At 35.7% G+C, this 16,170-nt stretch overlaps 1 protein-coding gene across 5 annotated transcripts in view; it reads right to left on the reverse strand.

Annotated features, from left to right (window-relative positions):
* The window catches only part of LOC110022218 (glucose-induced degradation protein 8 homolog), an 18,473-nt gene extending 7,298 nt beyond the window's left edge, over window positions 1–11,175 (reverse strand). For 2 of the 5 annotated variants that reach the window (XM_020721045.1, XM_020721046.1), the window contains exons 1-5: window positions 10,662–10,973; window positions 10,226–10,385; window positions 10,020–10,126; window positions 5,663–5,794; window positions 5,263–5,419 (exon numbers count right to left, since the gene is read on the reverse strand). In XM_020721045.1, the coding sequence (XP_020576704.1) occupies window positions 5,263–5,419; window positions 5,663–5,794; window positions 10,020–10,126; window positions 10,226–10,385; window positions 10,662–10,712 (607 nt within the window). In that variant the 5' untranslated portion in view covers window positions 10,713–10,973. Of the gene's footprint in view, window positions 1–5,262; window positions 5,420–5,662; window positions 5,795–10,019; window positions 10,146–10,225; window positions 10,386–10,661; window positions 10,974–11,050 lie in introns of those variants that run through there. The other 3 variants (XM_020721047.1, XM_020721048.1, XM_020721043.1) reach the window with 3 other exon arrangements.
* Window positions 11,176–16,170: the final 4,995 nt, after the last annotated feature.

The raw sequence follows: 16,170 nt of genomic DNA on the forward strand, positions 1-16,170 counted from the left end.
GCGGCCGTGGGTTACCTCATCCGAGGGGGACTCCCATAAATTTAAAATTGTGTTATGTTTTTGTTTTGTTTTGTTGTTTTTGTTTATGTGTTATGTTTTTGTTTTGTTTTGTTGTTTTTGTTTAATTTTTGAAAATTATTTTGTTTTGAAAATGTTGTTTAATTTTTGAAAATTATTTTGTTTTGAAAATGTTGTCTCAACCAGGTATGCATGATACATTAAGGCGCACCTGACGTATCTAATATTGTTGTTCTCGATACATGATTAGCTCATAAAACATAATATAATTTGCAGGGAATTTAAATAAATTTACAATAAAGGGGAGAAAACAGTAATTCTAATGTAAAAATTAGCAAAACAAGTTGTAACAGCAATTAGGAACACCAAGCAGATGATCTTAAGGCTTCCTACGGCTCAGGGCAGGAACTAGCAAGCTTACACGGTGATCCTACGACCTCCTACGACTCCAGGCAGCAACTAGCAAGCTCACACGGTGAACCTACGATATCCTATTGCTCCGGGCAGCAACTAGCAAGCTTAAACGGTGATCCTACGACATCCTACGGCTCCGAGCAGCAACTAGCAAGCTTACATGGTGATCCTACGACATCCTACGGCTCCGAGCAGCAACTAGCAAGCTTAAACGGTGATCCCACGACTTCCTACGGCTCCGGGCAGCAACTGGCAAGCTCACATAGTGATCCTACGACCTCATATGGCTCCAGGCAGCAACTAGCAAGCTCCTATGGCTCCGAGCAGCAACTAGCAAGCTTACACGGTGATCCTACAATCTCCTACGGCTCCGGGCAGCAACTAGCAAGCACACACGGTGATCCTAAGACCTCCTACAGCTCCGGGCAGCAACTAGCAAGCTTGCACGGTGATCCTACGATCTCCTACGGCTTCGGGCAGCAACTAGGAACTCCAAACAGCTCTCAATAAATCCAAACAGCAGCTTACAGCCCTATACCACACTTAATTAGCTTCAAACAGCCAACTACAGCACCAGACAACACTTAATTAGCTCCAAACAGCATCCTACAGCACTTAATTAGTTCCAAACAGCCACCTGCAGGACTAGACAACACTTCTAAGCCAAAACAGCAGCTTAGTGCTCCAAACAGTCATTTAAATGTCCCAAGCAGCAATTATAGAAAATCCTCAAAACAGTAAAAGCATCGAGCCCCCCACCCTCACCCCCCAACAAAAAAACAAAAACCAGTGTTTTTAAAGGCTCCAAACTGCAAGTATAACAGCCCCCAATGAAGTGAATAAATTCAAGCATGAAAAGATGTCATTCATGTTAAGAAACAGAGAATTTAACATGAAAATAAGGATAGTGTAGATGTAAGGTTTAAGTTTTGGACATGCAGAAAATATAAGAATTGTGTGGAATATAAGAATTGTGAATATAAGAATTGTGTGGCGTGCATGTAAACTTTCCTCATTTCATTTCCAATATACATTCCCCTTTTTTTATTGGAGGCCCAAAGTATCGCGAACGCATTAAAGTTTCAAATTTTTACCAATAGAACACCAAAACTTGCAGATTTTTACAAATTAAACAATAAAGCTTGCAGATTTTTACAAATCAAACACCAAAGCTTGCAGATTTTTACAAATTGAAACCCAAAGCTTGCAGACTTTTACAAATTGAACACCAAAGAAAACTTTCAGATTATCGAGATACTTGAATGGCCACTCCATCATGCTTTAATGACATTTTTAAGAGAGTATGGTCTATGGTGATTAAGAGAGATTAAGCATTTAACATACAATTGCTGCAGCTTTTTTTTTACTCTCTCCATTGATAAAGCTTATATAATGCGGCTTTTGTGGCAAAGCATCCATATTCAGAGAAGTATATAAAAAAAAAAGAAAAGCTATGTTCATCCCCAAATCCAAGATCTGTAACTTAAAATTCTCTAGTTCAAAAATTGCTAAGCATGAAGAAGCTATCATAACCAACTAAGCTCAAGATGATGAACGAAGACTTCTTCTATCAAATTTATCTTTATGCCTCAGTGAATTCCTCTCGAAAATGAAAGAGAAACAAGTCATTAGTGCTCCAAATATGCTATGAAACAGAAGAGGGCTAAAGAAATACAAGTTACGTAGAATTCAAATAAAAGCAATGTATCAGGGAATCAGAAACTTTCTCCAAGTAAGACGAGCAAACAAAACTAAAGCTTACTCCAAGCCTACTCAACAGTAAGCATTCCAACCCTCATGAATTTCTGCAAAGAAATTAAATTTCTCCTACAGACAATGCCATATGTATCTTGATAAATCCAAATATCAAAAGTACCCATTCCAATAAAATACACAAAGCTAGCGATGAAACAAATTAAGGACAATTTACACGCATACCACATAATTCTTATATATTTACAAATCTAAAGCCTATACCACCATCCAAATATTAAGTCAATAAATCAGATCCCAGAAGATAAGAGGAGACGTTTCTTCCAAATTAAATCAAGAATACCAAAGCACTTCTTACTGCATGAAGTATTTCACAAATAAATCAAAGAGAAAAACAGTAAAATTCTTACTTCCCAAATTCATGAAGAAAGGAGGAAGAGGGCTTCGAACTATAGAGAACTAGACGAAACAACAAGCCACGGACGAAGCAGCAAGGCCTCGGCAACAACACACAAACCTTCTCCAAAATTTCAACAACCTCATCCCTCCCTCAAAAGGGGTTTATATAGTCAGAAGGGAGGAGGAAGCTTACCTTTACCTTACCGGTGGTGAACCGAGCGCAACCAAGACCGGAGGAGGCTGCGAGCAGACTAGGTCGGCGACATGAGCGGCTAGGGCGGCTAGGTCGGCGCCGGCGAAAGTGAGCGGCTAGGACGGCATCGGCGAAAGGGAGCGGCTAGGGCTTTCGATTGGGTCGCGAACGGGAAAGAAGAGGGGGTCGCGAAGAGAGGAGAGCGTTGCGATCTCTGAGGGAGGCGAAGCAGGCAAGCGGAGCTTCTTTCTGCGTGAGGGGGCGGGAGTCGAGCTGGGGAGTAGTCGAATTTGGATCGCAGAGGGGGAATGGGATCGAGCGGAGGAGCGGGAGCCGAATGTCTGGCGAGGAAGAGACGAGCGGGATTTGTATCCTGCGAATTCCAAATACCCATTACGCTTGCGTTGGGCAAGGAATTAATTTGTTTCCGAGGAATTTTATTTGGCAAATGATATTCTTCAATTAAATTTAATTAATGTGAAATTAAATGGTTGATTTGAAATTCAAATTTTGAAATTTGAAATAATCGAGCTCATGTTCAGCCTGTGTCTAGCCCGAATCGAACCCGAGTCGAACTTGAGTTGAACCTGGGTTGAGCCCGGGCCCGCGCCCCGTTAATTAAGAAAAAAAACTTGCATCGATTTTCGTGTTGATTGCTCGCGCGCGGAACCATAGTGACATGGGTGTCATTCCTAGCTAAAGTTGACGTCCCAGACGCATCTGTGTGGTTTGTTTCGTCATCTGGGGTCGTCCGGAAGAGTTTGCCGACAGACAGATCAATTCAAGTCAAAATCGTGTGTGGTGCGATGCGTCCACAAAATGCAGTGTTAGTGAGAATTTGAATCGCAAGAGGTTTTCCTAGGGGCTGCTCCTATTAATGTAGGAACCCAACACGAGTCTCATATGTCAGTTTTAACCATCTCAACAAAATGTCGAGAATTTGGTACCGCCCATGCGAGACTCAAAAAAGTGACGAGGTGGCTCGAATTTTCTAAATGGTGTGGGTCTGGTACTAGTCCTCTAGGGAGGGTCAAACAAGGGAAGGAGGGTCAAACAAGGGAAGCCTAAAGTTAGACCATAAGCTCTAAGGAGAGAAGTGAATAGCTCACCCGAAAATGAGGTCAACATAAAGCAACTGGAAAAAAACAATGAAAGGATTTGCATATTATTTTCAATGATATTTTATAAGGGATATGATCCAATAAGAGAAGGCTTAATTTGGTGACGAATTTAAAAAAATATATATATTATTGGTAAATTAAATATATTAAAATAAGTGTGAAGGAAGTAAGGTGGAGTAAAGAATATAAAAAAATAAAATGTATGGGTCGTATAATAAAGGTCCTCAAAAAGGAGCTGGAGCATAGTTTTAATAACTTAAATCAATATCAAAGTATAAGTTTGGATTTATGCTAAAAAACTAAAAATAATGCAAAGGTTTGTACTAAAGCAACTGGAAAAGAGCAATGAAAGGATCTACATATTATTTTCATTGATATTTTAGAATGGATATGATCAAATATGATAAGGATTATTTTGGTGATAATTTAAAAAAAATATTATTGGTATTAAACATATTAAAATAAGAATGAAGGAATATTGTCTATCATTAGAAGTAAGGTGGAGTAAATAACTCGAAATTATAGCCCAAAGAAGATTTAGCATTATTGGGGTATTAGAAATTTTCATCTAATGAAGACAAGTGTTTAACATATCGCATGCATCTCAAAACATTAAATGAACTCAAATGGAACGAAACTACCTATTTTAGCATAAAAATTATTTTAGAAACCAAGAAAAATCCTAGTGATACAAATTTCTCATTGAAATGACTATCTTGTAGCAATGATTTTAAATTTCTAATAACACTAAAATCATCTAAATCTGCACAAAATTGGATCAAGAACAGAGCCAACGTTTCCTTCTATCCCGCAAAAGGAAAAAGCTCACACATAGAAGGGGCGAAAAAATTTGCATTATCATTCTCTATTCGTTCAAGTGTTGCATGAAGTGCTATATATATCATGCAAATTTATTTGCATAAATTGGTATAATTTTCTGAAGAATGAACAAAAATGACAAGAAAATGATATAATTTTCCCAAATAACTAAAAAGAACATTATTCCATTTTTTCAGATAAAGATTAAGCATATGTGATAAATATGCCGAACAGGGCAAAAGACAAACATGAAAATCCATATTGATCAATAGAGAAGTAAGCAGCTATCAAAGCAGAACAAAAAGAGACGTTTTTAAGTTTTTACAAGGTGTGTCCCTATAGAACTGAAGAATTCGTAATATAATATGAACGTAGAAATGAAACATATAAATGTGATAACATGAAGATCAAGTTGAGCATTGAAAAATCAAGCAGGCTTTAGATACAGAATAAAAATAACACCATATCAGATCACACAGTCTCAGAACAGGGTATGGGAATATGTTGAGTGGAGGGAGGAGTGTGGAGGATCTAGAAAAGAGTTGAGGCGGTGCTATAGGAGACTGGATATTAATTTCTACCTACCTTTCTCATGGTTCTGACTTGTCAATATAGCAGCATTCACCTCACTTGCAGTTTTCAGCCTTTGGGACAAGTCCAAAAGTTCACCAAATGGACAGTTCTTTACATCCTCAAATGCAAGCAGAGCAACCGTCCTCTCTAGCTCCTCCAAAAAGTTTTGCTGAAATTGAAAAAAAAAAAAAAGGAAATAAAATGCCCTTTATCAATATTTTAGCCCAATTAAAGCATTGCTTCAACGTTACAAACTTATGTATATGATCACAATGGAATCTGTCGAAGAAAAGGTCATCTAACTGCTGTGGAGCAGTTCAAAAAAGAGATAAAACATCCTTTTGCATGAACCAAATGTGAGATACATATAAAAAGTGGATATAAAAGATTAATATGAAATAAAAGGCCGTACATTTTCCTCCCCTCTTGGCGCAAGCTCTTCCTGAGCAAACTCAAGAGCCTCTTCTACTTTTCCATATCGTATCAATTCTATCAGTCTTTGTTGTTGTAGATGGAAATATAAATGTGGATTGGTATCCAAAATCTGCTCAAAAAATCTACAATTAAATTAGATATCAATAAAGAATTGTAAGTGCGGAATTTCAAGGTACTACAACCTGAAATTACATGCTTGCCCAGACAGAAGGGGAAAAGAAAAAAAAAACGGTTTCTCAAACTGCCCGAAAAAAATAAAATAAAATAAAAGCAGGATAGAATCCCTACAATCGTCTTTCATCTGGTCTACTCATTTCGCTTCCACTTGCCCATTATGGGTCCAAATTAACCTGCTCCATCATAAATCTGATGGACTTCTGCTGGAAGTTTGTGGATTGAATTGTATATGATTCCTTGTTAATATCTTATTTGAAGAGTTGCACAAGAAATTTCTAGTTTATTAGTATCTTTAGTTGTGGTTGGGGCCTTTGATTTTCTTATAACTAATTTTTTTTAGCCCTAAATTTGATCTAATTTGCCTTTTCACATCCTAATTTGACTAGCATCGTGCCTAGTCATTTCTAAGACTATAATTGGTCCCCATGCCCTAGTTTCAATCAATAAAAAATTTAAAATAAGTTTCTATCTATAAAAAAGCAATCATGTTCACATAAATGACTTTGCATTCAAATGAAATTGCTCTAAGACCCTACATCAGTTTTCATTTTCAGCTCTTTTCAATCTCTACAAACCTTGAAATCTCTCATGCATATCCTTCAGCCTAGAAATGGGCCCCAAGGTTCAATTTCTTCACTTTCATTAAAAAAAAAGAGAAAAATTAATAGATAATTACTAATATCATACATGTCGAAACCTCATATCATATACTAAACATTTGTATTAATAGTCCTACGCCGCTATCTTACAAGAATTTTCTCTATTGTTCATAATTTTCAGTTACTTCGATTGAGGTCCCACCAATTAAAACATTACAACAAAAACAAACCTTTATCCCACTAAGTGGGGTCAGCAACATGAATCATTTTTCTCCATTGTCCTATTGAGTGTCATTTTTTCAATTAATTTTAATAAATTAAGATCAATTTTTATACAACATGAATTTAATTTTAATAAATTAAGATCAATTTTATACAACATGCCCAGGTCTTTTTAGGTCTACCTCTAACTTTCTTAACATAAGTCGAATCTAAAACATCAACCACTACTTTTATTGCCCGGTTACTTTGATTGGGGACCTACCAATTAAAACATAGTTATATATAAAAGATATGCAGTCATGTACATTATCTAATACAATTTGTAAGCATGTTTATAACCAATTAAAAAAAGGATTGATGGTCAATGTTATGTCAACAACCTATATTTATCAATAGCAAATAGCACGCCATAGTACAAAGATCTAACGGAGTTGTAGCACATAGCTCATTATTTAAAACAAAGTGAAAATGAAGCTTTAAAATGTAAAATAATTTATTTAAAATTCAATAGTTCAATAGAAACATATCCTTAGGTAATATAACATTGTTAACAACAAATTAAATAGAACATATTACTGCTTTAATAAGTCAAAAAATGTGCACCAAAGGTCATGAATATTTAAAATTATCATATAAATTTCACATTGATATCATATAAGTTCATTAAATCGTATAAGCCAGTCAAAAGTAAAATTAGGGGAAAAAATGTGAAGCAACGAGAGTAGAAAGTAGTTTCGAGCAACATGGAAACTGGCATGACTGAGTGTTAATCTTTGATATGAATAAATTAATTGAAACCATATAATCTTGTATAAAAAATCTCTAAAATAATTGAAACAATATAACCTTATACAAAACATCTTTCAGCCACAACTTAAACCTTCAAAAGCCATCCTTCATCCAACCACTTAATTTATGCATTGAATAGTTCAACCAAAATAGCAAATGTCAAGCATACAACAAAAAGGTAAGTCAAGAATATAGTTTAGAGGGTAAAGGGGAGTGGATGGATAAATATCAAACCCTTTAGCAATCATAATTAATTAAAAAATGTGCATCAAGTGTTAATCCTTGAAAAGAAGTCATGATTTATCCATCATGTTAGATTATATTTACAATTTTTAAGATGTTTACTAGGTATTCGTATCCATAAAACAGTAAAATAAAACCATGTAAAAAAAGAAGTTATATCCTTAAGAGAGAAAATATTAGCAAAATAGTAAATGTTTAGATGACTTCTTTTTTTTTCTTGAAAGAACAAAAAAATAAGATAAATGAAAAATGGATAAAATATGAGAAAACTATCATATGATACAAAAATTTCTCAAGGTTAATTCGGATTTATATCGAGCAAGTCTACTATGAAAGCTATACATTTATTAAGAGGTTTGATAGAAAAGCATAGTGAACGGATGCTCTACATATGATTTTTGTTGATTTAGAAAAAACTTATGATAAGGTTCCAAAAGAAGTTCTTTGGAGAGTTCTAGAAAAGAAAGGTGTTGATATGACTTATATTCAAGTCATTAAAGATACGTATACTAAAGTTGTTACTTGTGTTCGAACAAAAAGAGGATTGACCAAGACTGTTACTTGTGTTCAAACAAAAAGAGGATTGACCAAGTTGGATTATATTAGAGATCGACTTTAAGCCCGCATCTTTTTGTTTTAGTTATGGATGCTCTTACCGTACATTTAAAGAAGGATGTATATTGGCGTATGTTTTTCGTTGATGATATCCTTCTTATGGATATGACTAGAGAAAGAGTTCAAGAAAAGCTTGAATTATGGAGATCAACGTTAGATTCTAAATGCCTTTGTTTGGGTGGATTTAAAATTAAATGCATGGAATATAAGTTTAGAGGTAGATTTAGTAAAGGAACTGTAACAATGATTAATCAAATCATTAAAAGGAGAGAAAATTTTAGATATCTTGGCTCTATTGTTCAAAGTGATGGTGATATGGATGGGAGTGTTATTAGTAAAATTCAAGTTGGATTGTTAAAGTGGAGGAATGCATCGGGTCTATCGTGTGATAGAAAGGTATTTCTTAGACTTGCCCATAAAAGAGAAGCATAAAACTAGTTGTTGAGATGTGAGTGCATAGGTGGATGAGTGACTTTACACTTGGAGACAAAATGCGAAAACGAATATATCCATGAAAGAGCTGGTATAGCTCCAGTGGAAAAACAATATTAGAGAGAGTTTAGATGGTTTGGTCATATTAAACGTCAATAATCTGATGATCCTATTAGGAGAGTAGATGTTTTGAATTTGACTTATGTTAAGAAAAGTAGAGGTAGACCTAAAAAAACTTGGGCATGTTGTATAAAAAATGATCTTAATTTATTAAATTTAAATGAAAACATGACACTCAATGGAATGAATTCTTATTATTGTTGTACACTCGTCATAATTTATATATTCGATATATGCACACATTCAAACACAAGAAATGTCAACATGCAAGCAACACATATACAACTATCAGTTTCCTACATAACACTTTTCACCAAATTCTCAATGACATTAACCTGATAGATAATAGGCATACATGTCATGCCAATAAAATAAAATAAAAATGTACAAATAAAAGATAAACCATATAAAATAATTAAAGAGATGGCATGTGTAATGGGAAAAAAACCAATTCCAAGGAACACTCTAAATGACATTCTTTCTTTACCAAATTAAGATTAATTATCAAATAAAATGTTAGTTTGCATTCTCATTGTTTCAAGCAAGCAGGTGTAATATATATTAGATGCCTAATTTATTAAAAAAAATTAAAAAAAAAGCAAAGTAAACACGCATACACAAAAGGAAACTTACCACTCATTTAAGAAACTCTTTGCCAGTGCATGTGGTCATTTCATGAGATACAGCAATCCAACCATTTTATGGACTTTGTGAAATTGTGTATGATGCATTAATCAGCATTCCAAAAATTTTATATTTATCTTTAGACCTTTGAAATCTAGGTCCCAAGAAACTACAGGTTTTACCTTCCGCAACTAAAATTTGATCATAGTTCTAAAGTGGTCTTACATTGTCAATTCAAAAAACCTGGATCACACCTATCCAACATTGCTTAGATATATCATTAGCTTTACATGCAAAATGCATATAATATGCAGTAGTCTTTAGCTTAAACGTGCAAAATTCCAAATTTCCAGGCAAGGTTCAGACAGAGACATTACCTTCACCAAAGGAAGAAATAAAAAGGCTACCTTTAGACGAGGTTTACCGAGAAAGAGTTTATATTGTCCAAAAGGCTATTCATCTCATGAATGTTAAAGTGAAGTAAATCATCGAAACTATCAAAGATTTATTTACCTCAGGATTCAAGTCATTAACCTTCTCGATAGCATCCTGCACATTACCAGACTGAACTGCCTTTTTGACAGCCATGCGGTCAGCAATTGTAGCAAGGTTAATCTCCGCTGCATAACACCAAATAAACTAAGAACTGTGATATATCCTTAAATGCATGATGGTGAAGCTGGTTCAAAGAACAAGACAAAAACATAAATTCATAATACGTTCAGTGCCAGATTCGATTCTAAATTTCTCAGCAGCCTCCACATAGCCTTCCGTCACAAGAAAGTTCATCACCAGCTTGTTCATATCCTCCTTCCTGATCTTCACATCCCTAAGCTTCTTCTCCCACTCCTCCCTCGTAATCAACTTCTTAGATGTCGACTGCATGGAAATTGAGAATACTGAGAACTAAAAAAGTATTTCTGAAAAACAATAATATATATGGCACATCCTTCTATTCTTTCTCCGCTCCTTCCACATCATAAACTTCCTCGATGTTAACAACACGGTAGATCTAAGCAAAATATCTGATTTATTTGGAAAAAATATATCCCTAGGTTAAACTAAATCTCTCAAACTCGCATGCCGAAGCTGACTCATTCTCCCGTGGAACTAGAGTACGAATCGTTATAAAGTGAATAGAGCCGCGAGCATCACCATGGCTTCGATAGATTCGAGCTGCTCCAGAACGATCCAGGCATGGGACATCACCTATCCTGGCTATAGATCATGGCAGCAGAGAGAGGGTAGTCTCTCCTCTTGGAGAACATTTTAAGAGTTTAAATTGAACGAATAACACACTAAGTAGGTGAAATTATGCAGGTAAACCCTAGAAGGAAGGAGCCCTAATTTTTCCACTGAACCCTAGAAGAAAAGGAGAAAAACATCTGGAGCAGGTGTCGTGGGCCGTCGTTAACCGGAATGTGGAGTGAAAAACGAAAATCCTCTTTCGGGGCAGCTTAATTGGAAAAAAATTTAAAAATGAGCTTGCAGGTTCGGCCACACGGGTCACGTTTGATCACTATTTTTTTATTGGGTTACCCCACCTTATAGCATTTGCGTTGATTCAGTTTTTGTCCCGCTTCCTTTCCTTGCACCTACCCTAGCAGTTTCACCTCTTGCCGTGAGAGAACCGTTGAGAATACTCTGTATTTTTGTTTTTTTTTTATGTCCTCTGGTTTCTGCAACCTCCCCTTTTGCTCTTATGTTATTTCCCCCCTTGCGGTTTGTGGTTGGTGTTCGTGGCTTGATCTTTGAGGTTTGTGGCTTTGCTTGCCGAGAAATGGATTTTATGATTTTTCCACAATAATCTTGTTTTCTAAGAAATGGCTTTGCTTTGTATTTGCAGTGTGTGACTTAGTTTTGCGCAATTTACGACTTTGCTCTATAAAGAAATTGAGAATATAGTGATGAGAAAACACCAGATGGCATATCAACTTTATTAAGAAAATTGGAAGCATATAGGTATTCATGGTTTTTGCTCTTTACTCTTTGTGGTTTTTGGTTCATTGTAGTTATTAGCATGTTGTTTTTTGGTTTAGTGTTTTCTCTATGGAGAAATTGAAGAGAGGGAGATAAAAACACTTGCATATCCTTTTTATGTGAAATTTGAAAATTATTTAGGTCAAAGTGGCATTTTGTTCTTTATGGTTTCTGATTCATATATGAAGTGCATTTTTCTTTTTTAGGACTTGTGGTTTCTGGTTCGTTTTGGGTTGTTGACCACAGGGTTAGACGAGGGTTGCTGGTGACATGCAGGGATATGTGGAATTCAACAAAACAAGTTTTTTTTTCTTTTTTTTTATACAACATATGAAGGTTTTATGAAGGGGTGGTTGCTATTTGTGATTTGCGGCTACTGCGTTCGATGGGTTGTTACTATTGCTTCGCGGCCACTGATGATAAATTTATGGCAGTTGCAGAGCATTGTACTGCAATTGTGGACTACAATGTTATGTGCTTACTTCGCGATAACCAAATAGTTATGAGAGACAGCTTTATAAATGTCCAATGAGAAGAACAAAAAATTGACTTTTTTAGGTGGGCGAATTAGTTTGAGGATTCCACCGTCGATAGTGATCATGTATAGAGAGTTTCATTGGAGAACGGATTATCTTGTGACATCAACCAACTTCATTTTAAAAGTAGTATTATCATATTATTAATTATTATTTTAATAATTATTTTTAAAATTTTGATTATTGTGCTGCTCACTCTTATTGTGAGGAGTATGTTTTTATGTCGTAACATTCAAACTAGATATTTACTTTCAAGTAAGAAATATGCTAGCACGATGAGTTCTGAAATAAACAACACTACGGTACAAGGGCAAAAATGTCATTTGTTCAAAAACAGCTGCAATACAACTGTTTCAAAATTACAATAAACAAATAAGTCAGTCAGCTTCTCCACAGCAACTCTCTACCACAGCTATTGCACGACAGCTTTTTAATAAGCTATAGCTGCCCCAAATAGTCCCAACAAATTTATAATAGAAGGTTGTGAATTGAGTTGTTTATTGCTACAAAATTTATTTGAAGATCTAGAACAAATTTAGAATAGATCAAAATAAATGAATCAAACAATGAGTTAAAATTTTAGATCTAATTTATTTTGAGTCTATTTTGAGTTGATCTCAGCTTTGCTCGAGATTAAATCATTAGTAGTGATGGTGAATTTATTTTGAAATCTAAATTTTCAGTTCTAAGATGGAAATTCACATCCAAATCTAAATTCCATTGTCGTAATTCACATTTTGGCAATGAAAATTAGATTTCAAAGTGGATTTTCATTTTGGAACTGACAAAATAGATTTCAACGTGAATTTTCATTCTAACTGTGGAAATGAGACTCCACACTTGAGGATGTAGTGAGAACTCTTAGATCTTATGAAATATCTCATTCAAATAACATATTTTCAGGTGTACAGTTAATCATGTATGGGGTTTGCGGCAACGAGTATGCTTAGTGTTGTAATTGACATTCCATTTGAAAAATACAATACGAAAGAGATAAACTCGTGTAAGGTTTGGTGTAGCTACGGTAACAGATAATATTATATCTAAAAATTAGGTCTACTACAAGTAAGCTTGTTTGACATTTTAGTAATGTTAGTTTAGTCGAAGATCATTATTGGTCGAACATTGATTCTCAATCTATTAGGATGACCCTCAAATATTATATGTCTTTGTAGCTACACAAGCCTTCGAACAGATATATTTCTATCATATTTTGTCTCCAAGTGAAGAGCCAATCATAAACATAAGCATCGACTTTCAAAAAATCATGCGAAATTGGTATAATAAGAGTTGTTGAGACGAGGATACATGGGTGGATAAGTGGTTTTACACTGTGGAGAAAATATGAAAAAATTATGCAGATGGATAAATGTTCATCAATAATCGGTCTTCGACAGCCCTAACATCCTCAGCAGACTGTTAACATTCTGACTTCAATGCTATCTAAAACTTCACTCATTTTAAAATGTGTTGATTATTGTCAGGTTTCATCTCCTTTTGTTATCAATTGGTCAGTAGATCTACTAAAATAATTAAATACAATGAATATAATGTGTTAATTATTCTCATGTTTGAAGGTATACATGGATATTCGTACATCGAGATCATGATTGCATAACAGACTTTATCTGGTTAGAAAAGGGATAACCCAGGAGTTATTGAATGGTGTCAAAGAATTTGTGATAGCTGCTTCTCAACTGTCAGTTTACTTATTTGAGGGTAGTTTTCGGTATCCATGTTCCACACACAGAATTCGAGCATATAAATACCTGATGAAGTGAAATATGATTTATACCGTTGGGGATTTCAGCCATATTACTAGATTTGAACTTCACATTGGGAGGTTGATACTACAACATTCGGCTTCGCTTATTCGACAATTTATGATTCTCCACATGGATTTGACTCAAGCAGATTTGAAGAGTGATCTTCGATGGAATAAGTCAACATTATGCAAGACAAGTTCAGTAGAAAGAGGCACCAAATCCCGAGGCTCACAGGCTTTGTGATTTATTGAATGTTGCTCGCAAACCATTGTGGGATGGCTGCACATCTCATTTTGAGTTATATGTCATGCTTAGAATATCAGAAAATCAAAACATAGTTCAACATGCCATGAGAGTGCTTCAATCAGTTTGCAGGCCTGCCAAAGAAACTAATCCACCTGAAAATTTAGTCCCTAAAGATTTATACATGATGAAAAAGTTGGACTCAAGTTGGGGCTTAAAGCAGAAAAAGTTGATTGTTGTGTAAAAGAATGTATGCTATATCACAAGGGTAGAGCGATAAAGATTCAATGTAGATTTTTAATTCTCCTAGATTCAAACCTTGGAGCATAAAAAGTAAAAGTCAGAAAGAAGTTTCATTCAAGCGGCTATTTTATCTATCACTTATTTAACGTCTACAAAAGCTACACAATTCTATGTGTATTTCTCCACATATGACGTGACATCATAGTAGATTAGAATAAAATAACTCAATTAGTCATCCAACTGATGGGGATGCCTGGAAATCTTTTAATCGCTCATATTCTTAGTTCGTTGCAGAGGTACATAACGTCTGACTAGGTTTATGCTCTGTCAGCTTCACACTGTACGGTCATACCGCATCATCTTACTCTTATTGGACGGTGATTGTTACGTCATACAATATGTCACCTAAGGCGTGCATGACACTCCCTTTCTTCTTCCTGACATTGATTATACCTAGTCTTGGTAGCCTTAAAGGGAAGATTGATGTATATTTACAATCTTTAATAGATGAGTGCATATTCTTTGGAAAATATGTGTCTTGATGTACAACATCTCTAGAAAACACAATTTCTTGATGAAAGCAATATTAATATGGACAATAAGTGATTTTTCCTATGTATGGAATGTTATGGAAAACCACCACGGGAAAGTTAGCCTGCCCATATTGCTTGATTTCATCCAAGTCATTCATGCTTCAACGTGACAAGAAGAATTCATGGTTTGACTATCATGTGTATTTCTGATGTTGAACATCCCTCAGGAGGAACATGAATGCATTCAGAAGAAATAAAATTGAGAATTCCTCGCTGCCTCCAAGAATGTATGGGAAATATATAATGCAAATTGTTAGTGACATTCCAAAGATTATTGCATGCCCTTACCTTTCATCACATCATCCACCCGAATTTGGTTTCACTCATAATTGGGCAAAGAAGTCAACTTCGAGTATCCACATAAAAAAAAAAGATAACACTAATTGGACGATTGTCATTTTGAGTGAACCGAGTCACCAATAATATTTAAAAAAATATTAAACTAGCCCATCAAGAAAGTGTAATGATAGTTTTATGTTTTCCACTTGATACAATTGATGAAGAGCTCAATCTAGAGGTTGCTAGTGGCTAATACGAAGAAATTAATCTTGGTGATAAATATGACTTTGGTGATGCTTTATAAGAAGAGATCATGGTTACATCCTTCAGTCACTCTTTAGGCGATGCTGAGCAAGATTATTGTGCCTTTCATTAAATTTCATATTTCAGTTTATTACATAGTTTTGTGTTTTGGTTTTAGTAGTTATACCTTGCACTTTATAGTTTTGTCTGCATGTCTACTGCATACTTATGTGTTTTATGTTTATTATGTATTGTTCTGTTTTTGTTTTATTACATAGTATGTGTTATGAGCACTAAATAATAAAATTTAATCTCCCTGTTATAGATGTCGACTAGAGGCAGGGACGGTCCCCTCCTCGCTGGGGGTGGAAGGGGAAGGGGGTCGTGGAGCACAGCGCTATCTAACGAAGAAGAACGTCGGGACAGGCCACCCGACTTTGACACCCTTCCCCGCTCCCACTCCCTCCTCGCTCATACTAAGACCACCACCCCAATCGTTACCTCCAACCCCTAACTAAGCTGCCACTCTCATCTCTGCAACCACCCCCAACCCCACCTTGTACACTCACTTCCATTACCGCCTCGGCCTCCACCTCTGCACCCACTTACGCACCCGCCCCTGCCTCTATCAGGGGAGCGTGGAGCACAGCGCTATCTGATGAAGAAGAACGTCAGGATAGGCTGACCAACTTTGACAAGCACTCTCACCATTGCTCCCACACCAACCCCCCTTACCTCGAACACCGCCCCCACCAGCGGCCCCACCCGCACCGAACCAGCG

The sequence above is a fragment of the Phalaenopsis equestris genome, unplaced genomic scaffold (genome assembly GCF_001263595.1).
Source record: "Phalaenopsis equestris unplaced genomic scaffold, ASM126359v1 Scaffold000174, whole genome shotgun sequence".
Classification (NCBI taxonomy): domain Eukaryota; kingdom Viridiplantae; phylum Streptophyta; class Magnoliopsida; order Asparagales; family Orchidaceae; genus Phalaenopsis; species Phalaenopsis equestris.